This window comes from Brassica oleracea, chromosome C9 (assembly GCF_000695525.1).
Source record: "Brassica oleracea var. oleracea cultivar TO1000 chromosome C9, BOL, whole genome shotgun sequence".
NCBI classification, from domain to species: Eukaryota; Viridiplantae; Streptophyta; class Magnoliopsida; order Brassicales; family Brassicaceae; genus Brassica; species Brassica oleracea.
In genome coordinates, this window is record NC_027756.1 from 21128147 (window position 1) to 21137497 (window position 9351).

General features: G+C 31.6%; 2 protein-coding genes across 2 annotated transcripts; one reads left to right on the forward strand and one right to left on the reverse strand.

The window, feature by feature from the left end:
• Window positions 1-880: 880 nt before the first annotated feature.
• LOC106314549 lies at window positions 881-2105 on the forward strand. Its single transcript, XM_013752408.1, has 2 exons — window positions 881-1699; window positions 1797-2105. Exons 1-2 carry the CDS (start codon window positions 881-883, stop codon window positions 2103-2105), a joined length of 1128 nt encoding a protein of 375 aa, XP_013607862.1.
• Window positions 2106-7395: 5290 nt separating this feature from the next.
• On the reverse strand, window positions 7396-8541 carry LOC106316843 (protein C2-DOMAIN ABA-RELATED 10-like). The gene is made up of 3 exons (XM_013754706.1): window positions 8262-8541; window positions 7966-8061; window positions 7396-7847 (listed from the first exon to the last, which is right to left on the reverse strand). The coding sequence occupies exons 1-3, from the start codon at window positions 8373-8375 to the stop codon at window positions 7515-7517; spliced, it is 543 nt and encodes a 180-aa protein (XP_013610160.1). The 5' UTR covers window positions 8376-8541; the 3' UTR covers window positions 7396-7514.
• Between the last annotated feature and the right edge of the window lie 810 nt (window positions 8542-9351).

Genomic DNA, 9351 nt, shown 5'->3' on the forward strand with positions numbered 1-9351 from the left:
GAAGAAAAAATGACTCGGTTGGGTGTATATATAGAAAATGTTTCCGACTGTTTTCCTACTGATTTACGACTGAATTTGCCGACTGATATATTTGGTCGTAAAAGGTTGTTACACCAAACTAGTAACGACATTCACGTGTTTTATACCGGTTTTTGACGACCGAAATGTGACGGTTTCACCTAATATATATCAGTCGCTAAACAGTCACTATATTTCCCGACTAATTACCGACCGATGCTTACCGACTACACATTAGTTTGTAGTCAGTCGCTAATAAACGACTAGGTTTCTACTGAATTCTGTAGTCGTTATTTGGCGACTGATTACCTACTGTTTTATTTCGGTCGTAGAAATGTCGCTAATCAGTCGTGAATCAGTCGGTATATTTAGCGACTACATAATCAGTCGGTAAAATCAGTCGGCAAAAACGTGTTTTCTTGTAGTGGTTGTTGACGACAATCGTATGGAGTTGTATGATGATGGTGATGTTATAGAGATGATTAGGATTTCACATGAGACAGAGTCAATGAATCTTTATGTGGTTAGAAAAGATGATCTTGTTCTTGATGATGTACTTGTTGGAGAAGTGGAAGAAGAAGAGGAACCGCAAGATGATGATGAAGCGTATGATTTTTACCGTCACGATTACGTGAAGAGTGATGGTTCAGAAGGAGAGGGTGATAATGACAAGATATATTTTTATGTAGTTCAAGAGTTTGTTTAGAAGGAAAAGTGTAAGGCAACAATACAAAAATATGCTGTGAGAAAAAAGGTGAATATTCACTTTCCGAAGTGTGAGAAGAAGAAAATACAGGCTGTATGTGTTCAAGACAGTTGCAAATGGCGTCTATATGCATCAATAAACAGCCGCTCAGACAAAATGGTAGTGAGAACAATGGAAGGAACACATAGCTGTTATCCTATTGGAGTTGTCGACCTTTACAGTGCACCAAAAATAGCTGCTGATTATATCAACGAGTTTAGGACCAATCCTAAGCTCTCAGCGGAACAAATTCAACAAAGATTGGGAATGGCTGGGCTTCGGGTAACAAAAACAAAGTGTAAAAGCGCAAGACAGATTATGAAGCACATTGTCAGTGATGAATATGCTGAGCAGTTTACAAGAATGTTTGACTACGTTGAGGAGCTGAGGAAAACTAATCCTGGATCTACGATGATATTAGGTACAAAAGATAGAGTTTTTGAGAAGTTCTACACATGTTTTGCATCTCAGAAAAATGGTTGGAAGAGTGCATGTCGTAGAGTTATCCATTTGGATGGTACATTCCTAAAAGGTCGAATAAAAGGACAACTTTTGACTGCTGTGGGAAGAGACCCAAATGATGCAATGTATATCATTGGATGGGCTATTGTACCAGTGGAAAACAAAGTCTATTGGGAGTGGTTTATGGATCTATTGCAAGAAGACTTGGGTTTGGAAGATGGTAATGGCGTGGCACTTTCTTCAGATCAGCAAAAGGGACTGATTTATGCAATCAAAAAAGTGTTGCCCGACGCAGAACATAGGATGTGTGCAAGACACATTTTTGCCAATTTGCAGAAAAGGTACAAGCAAATGGGACCTCTGCATAAAGCGTTTTGGAAGTGTGCACGTGCATACAATGAACCGGTGTTTACAAGACAGCTTGAGAAGATAAAAACCATTAAACCTGAGGCTTATGAAGAATTGAAGAGGACTGTCGGCTCAAATTGGTCTCGGTGAGTTTCTTTTTTATCTCTTGATTTTTATTTTGGTGATTGTTGCCTTGCTTATTTCTCTGTTTACATAATTTCAGGGTATTTTTTGTGACATACCAAAGTCTGCCTCTGATGTGAGTGGTATTCCCTGTTGTCGCATTATGTGTGCATTGTGGGCTGAGTATAAGGAGACAAAGCTTCCCGAGACAGTGGTTTTAGATTGGTTTTCTGTGGAGAAATGGAAGCTTTGTTACGGCTCACTTATGTTTCCTGTGAATGGTATGAAACTGTGGGAAACTCATAGTGATGTTGTAGTCATGCCTCCACCGGACAGGATCATGCCAGGAAGCCCTAAGAACAATGACCGAGTGAGAGACCCATCCGAGGCAGTTTCTCCGCCTTCTTAAAATTCTCAAAAAGCTATTGTGGTAATCAATCTATATATTGCTCTCTGTAATACTTCATTTTTGATGCTTCTAAAATATTTCATTTATGATGCAGACATGTAGCAACTGTTTACAAACGGGTCATAATATACGGACATGTGAACAAGAGATTGTGCCTAAACCACCAAAGCCGGTTCCACTCTTTCCATCCTTTCATGTGAAAACTGTCATGGTAAAAGATATTGTGATTGAATCATTTTATTCTATAGATGTGTATTGATTTACTTATTTTATATAGTAGACATGTAGCAACTGTCAACAAACCGGACATAACAAGCGTAAATGTAGACTAGAGCTGGTGCCCAAGCCCTCTAATCAGCCTCGTGGAAGACCATCGAAGACACAAATGTGGAGTAGTGTTTTGCATTTGGTGTCTACATGTTTCTAGCTTCTTTTTTTTTTTGGATGTTAAAGTTAGTTTACTTGCTTTTGGATGTTAAAGTTAGTTTACTTGCTTTTGGATGTTATCATGTTAACTAATGTTATTATTCTTGCTTTTTGGATGTTAACGAGTACTTTTAGGCAATCCATTGATCTTATGTCTTATAGACATCTACAAAACCTTAAAAGGCATATAATTCAACAAAGGACATAACTCAAACAAGTCAAAAGACATATAACACAACCAAGATATATTAAAAACCAGACCCAAAGTCACATAATCCGAAACATAATCTGAAACAAACAAGACATCATAACTCAAAACACCCATTCTACAAACCCGAAACACCCAACATACAAACCCCACCCCAAATAACACTTCTAAAAGTTAGTAGACATCTTCGAAAAAGACACACGACATCTAAAGCTTAGTTCTAATTTGCTCAATCACTTCAACGATCTCACCCATATCGTTTTTCAGCTCAACAATGTCCTTCTTTATCTGTGCCAGATCGTTGATAATCATGGTTTGTTTGCTTGCCAACACATCAAATTCTTCAAGATGTGCTTCGTCGAGCCACTTAAAGACGTGATTTGGACCCGAAATTGCTCCACAACGATAAAATTTTCTCCCCAGATTGCAGCTTGTTCCCGATGTTAACACTATCGTTAAGGCTCCACATTGGCAGTTCCGTGGTATTCCTGGTCCTAAATCCATCGATTATGGCTGTCGAAAACTTCTTCACCCACACTAGCACACACTTCACACAGCAAGAAAAAAATCAAAATCAAAGCAATCGAAATCTAATATGGAGAAATTGACCTACATACGACACTAAATAAAGAAAATTGACCATATTTACCTTAGCCTCAATCGTCTTCTTCTCTCTCTTGATGAACCCTAAGTTTTCGAAATTGGGATTTTTTTCCTTTTTAAAGACAATCTCTGCCGTTTCAAAGAGAAAACATGTTGTTTTTTACTCTTAATGAAACGCTACATTTTGATTAACCGGAGTCTGTTACTATATCACGACAAAGTCGACGGAGGGTACTAAAATCTAACGAAATATAACTTTAGGGGATAAAACACAAGATAAATAATTGAGGGGATATTTTACGAAAAATCTTTAGTTGGGGGGATTAATTACTAAAAACCCTAAAAAAAAATATTTTTACATCAAAGTTTATCATTTTTCATATTCTATAAATAGAGTCTTGTTTCATTTGATTTGGACACATTCAAAAACTATTTATTTCTACTATAATTGTTTTTATTAACCTACAATAAAATTTTATTTTTATATTTTTTCTCTTTTTCAAGTGAAATGAATCTAAATAATAATTCTATTAAAAGCCAAAATTCTACTAATTACTCTTTTAGCTGTTCAAATCCCAATAATCCTTTTATTTTTCGTAATTTTATTTACTTTATTAATTATTCTCTTTATTTTTCTTCTTTAATAATATTTTTATTACAATTTAAAAATTAAAAAAAAATATTGAAAACATTTGCTTAACTTTTACATATTGTAATTTAATTTTATTTAATAATTTTTAATATATAATCACAAAAACATATAAGAAAAAAAATTATTTAAAAAACAATAATTGTAGGGTAGGGTGTTGAATAAAATTCAACAAACCATTGTAAGAGTTAAAAAGTAATGGATGTTGAATTATTAGATAGAAGAGAGAAAAAAACTGACGTGGAGGAAAAAGGAAATGATGTGGAGACGGTTGAATGTTGAAACCATTGTTAATAGCCTAATGCATGTTCTACTTTTATCCTCAAAATTAAATTATTTTTCCAAATAATTTTTTGCATATCTGGATTACTGGGATTTCCCCAAATTACTGCTAATAATTGAGTCCAAATATCCAATATATAAAAGGGATAGAGGGTGAGTGTTTAGAATATCTACATTCGACTAAAAATCAACCAATGAGAGAGTGATGATTTGCCACGTCCCTGCTGCTTTGCCATCTGAAATGTCATCATAGAAACTAAGTCATTTGTGTTTCAAAAAAAAAAGAAACAAAGTCATTTATCTGAAGCGTGAACCACTTATTTCATTTAAGGCGTCGTAACCTTCGTACTTCATCATTCTTCAAGGAAACTTTAACGTCAATTACTACAATTCCCTGTGTAATGTTCTATTTTCATGACGATAAAGTTTTCGCCATTAATTTCACAACCCAAAACATTTGGTATCTTCACCTCCCTTCACACTATAAATTCGACACACTTCTATCTCTAATCACAATTGATGCCTCATTAATAATAACTGACGAACAGCCGATCCAATCAACTTAATGTGAGAGCATCTACGCAACCAGCGCGCGACCTCATCAAAATCTGAGAGACTGACGTTGGTGGAGGGCTTAGGCTGCCACAACGATTCTTGACCACTACTACTACTCATTGAATCATCAGCCGGTGCATCAGGGGCGTTCACCAATCGTCGTCTCACTGTTCTCGGCTTTGTTCCTCTCAAACATTAACATACCATAGTTCAGCGGATTATGACCCAGCTGTACGTTTCCTTGGATCTTCTCTTTTTCATATACTTGTTGGGATGACTGGATTTCGATTTGTTTTCCAGTGGTTGGTCGGAGGCTTCATAACTTGAGTGTTGTACCAAGCCACCGTTGTCGGAGCTGCCTCTTGTGCTTCTTCTCAGTGACTTTTTTCTTACTCATTCTCTGATGCGAGTAGAAATAACAACTTTGGAGAAAGGATATTTTGCCAGTTTTTATATAATATCTCTATAATATTATTTGACAATTTCCTATGTGTCGCTCTCCCGTTAACTCTCACGTTGGTTGATTACATTGATATCTTTAATGAATTAATTTACATTTGAAATACAATTTTTTTTTTATTTAGTTTCCTTTAAAAAAAATTCGAAAAAAATTTACACATATAATAAAAAAGGAATTTTTTTATAAATTAAAAAAAAAAAAGAATTGAAAAATGAAAATATATGTATATATAATATGATTTCATAAAAAAGGGAAAGTTCACAAAATAGTAATATTACATTCAAAAAATATTTTTAAATAACATAAATTATAATTTTGAAGTAATAAAATACTTTCTTTATATCTATATTTTCTTAGATGAAAATTATAAATTTCAATATAATGTGATTTCATTAAAAATAATTTACACAGATAATCTTGATATTAAAAAAAATATTATTTCTTTTAAAACTTAATTTTAAACGATACAAAAAAATTCAAAGTAATAAAAATATTTTTATATATCTATATATTTTCTTTGATGATTACATAAAATAATTAAGTAACATAAACTGATATATGTTTAATTGTCTAAAAATAGTTTATAATTAGTAGTATTGAAATGTTTTATTTTTTTCATATATTTAGTTGACTATAATATCTTTCAATTACAGCAAAAAATATCGATAAATTATATTTTACTTATATAATATTATTTTTAACTACAATCACAATTTTGTTTACTGATTATTTTTAAGAGATATTAAAAAAAACTAAAAAGTAAAATTTTAAAATAAACATCGTTTGATTAAATAATTACAAAATAGTTTAATGAGGTAGATATATTATATTTTATCATTATTAACGTTATTTTTTTCTTAATATTAAATTTGCTTTTAAATTTTATGTTTTTATGTTTGTGGCACTTAATAGAACCATAATCAAAATACCAAAACAAATCTGAATTCTCATTTTTAAGATTATTTAAAATAAATTTTAGTTTCCATTGAATAAATCAAAGGCATAAAGTTATTTAGAATTTATAAAAAAAAATTAATTATTGTAAATATTGATATGTGTTCAAGAGCTTTCAAAAATGTATCAGCTACTTACGCATGTAACTTCCTATTGATCATTTTCTAATATTTTTTTTAAAAAAATCATCAACATATATTTTATAAATATTATGAAAATACATGCACATTTGACTTAATTATAATAAAAAATAATTATACTTCATTTTGAATTTGAAAGAATATATGTAACTCAATATACTCATAACATGAGTGATTCGACTAATCCAACTTATATCTAAAATCATAGATTTAACTATGATAAGAATATATAATTTTAAAAGAATAGTAATTTATTTTATAAATATAAATCATAGGACAACTCAAAACATATTAGAAATGAAAATAAAATATTAACCAACTGTTACAATTTAGTTCTTTTGTAAAATTTATATATATACATGAGACTTCAGAATATTATCGTTTCATTATATTAATTTATGTAATTTGGAATCAGACACTTTAGTTTGCTTTTTTATTTCATTCTAATCACAATATATCTTAAGTTATACATAATATTTATAAAACATATTTACATATCTAAGACAACAACCACCTAAATGTAAATAAGAAATTAATCAAAATTTTAATATATAGAATAAAAAATATTACAGTTGAATTCATAGATGCAATCCAATTTACCTAAATGATAACTAAATCGACTGAAAAACAATAAAACCGATTAGATATAACATATATAAAATTGTATGTATAATTAAAGTAATATAATATTATTAATATAAATGATGCATACAAATTATAAATTAATTTAAAATTAAAAGTAAGTAGCAATCAATTATTGTAGTATATTTACTTTAGAAATATTTATATATGTGCATGAGTACGGGAAAATCACCTAGTATAACATATTTCATCACCTAAGATGCTATAACCATTTACTCAATTATATTTTTTTAGGTCATAAGATGTAATTTTCCTAATTTGTAATAGGATAATAAATTAGTCTAAAAACAAAACTAAAAGATACCAAAACAGAATCTAGAAAACTTAAAAGACATTCAAATAAACACATACAAAAAGACTCAATCCTCCAAATTTTCTTATTGAATGAAAAGGTCATCAAAAAAAAATGCTTTATGTCTCTTATACATATCCAAACAACAACATATCTTTCATCCGGTATACAACAACAACAACAACAAACAAACATTTCTTAGGTAGAGGAAGAGACTCCTCCTTTGGAAGAGGAAGTTACACCTCTGCAACCAGCACCTTCATGCCATTCAAGCATGATCTCAATCTCCCCGCACTCGACATTGTTAAGCCTCAGGATCATGTCTTGCGTGATCTTACCATTGTTCCAAACAATACTACTTTCATCTGATAAACAATTCAGCCTCGATGGCTGAACCCTCTTGATAGCACATCCATTAGGAAGCCTAAGAAGCTCCATCCCCATTTTGAGAGCATCTATGTATGGTTGAATGTCTATGTTTGCATCTCCCATTTTGTCGTCTCCAGTGAACTTGTCCCAGTCAAACACTGTCTGAACAAAATTCAATAACACTAACGCTTTGAACATCAGATGAACAAGAATGATCTTGTGTCTGAATCAAGAATGTGAAAAAGAAGAAGTCAATGAGTTAGGTTTTTTTCAGTATTACCAAGCGGATAGGGACATTGGAATCTTTGATTGCAACACTCATTTCTTCATTCCATACTGGATTGCAGTTTTTCTTTATGACACGTGTTTTCAATGTCTGAAAGATTTCATTTTTACTTTTGTGATGGAAAAAATATCATTTGAGAAAATAACAGGAAATAAACCGAGGCTGATTCATATGGTAGTAACAGAGAATATGTAGTGATTATTTGTCTTCAAATTTTATAATGATAATAATGAGAATCTTGGTGACAAAAATGAATTAATGTTTTCGAAACAAGATGGAAGGAAAGGAACCTGATCGGCGACGGTGACGACAACATAAGGATCGCTGCTTCTGTGGTCGCGAATGGCGAGATTGATACCTCTTTTGACGTGAATCGTTAGCAATCCGAGAGGCTTTTGATCCATGGCGATGACAAGATTGGAGAAAGTTGACCGAGTTTGGAGACAACGAGGAAGAATTAATAGAAAAGGAAAGAAAGTGCTTATATTCTCCTCCCCAACTATTCAACACGTTCTCTCCCACCGTTGCTCGGAAATTTAAAAGAACTAAACCAGAGACTTTTTATTTTACTTTTTCAAGGATATATCAACTTTCATTTGTCAAATGTTGAACCGAATTTCTTGATCCCAAATAATTTTAGCATTTATTTTCTGTACTTTTAAAGAATGTGTGGTTTAACTAACCTTGTATATAATGAATATTTAATGCTAAAAAGAATATTCCATTTTTCTGGGAAACTATATACAAGTTCACTCTTGTGGATGGAAAGATATTTTAATTCACACTGTTCCAAAATAAAAATTACGACTCCGAAGATTAATCCAATGGATCTACTTTTCATGTTACCTGCCCCATGCTTCTTGCATTCCATCAAAGAATTCCACTGTATCCCACCTTGTATTATGAAATGAATGAAATTTAGTGATATCGAAGTGATATCAAAAAATTCCACGTTGTATCTTAGGCCTGGGCATAAAATCCGGAACGCGAAATCCGAACCGAATCCGAACCAAAAAACCCGACCCGTTATCCGACCCGAAACGTAAAAATACCCTAACGGGTCTCGTAGGGTGGTACAAAAAATATCCGAACCCGAAGTGTTATTAACCGAACCCGAACAGGTAACCCGAAAAATCTGAAATTAATAGTTAATATAAATATTTTGAAATATATATAAGTATTCTAATTATTAAATTCAATATTTGTGGTAATATTATATATAATAATAAATATTAAAATTCTAATAAATGCTTTAAGTACATAATTAGTTATAAATAAGAATTTTATAATTTGCTCATTGAAATAAAAAGTCTACTCTCTATAAGGCAATACATATTTTTTACAAATGATGTTTGTTTTCATGCTTGATTTAATATTTTA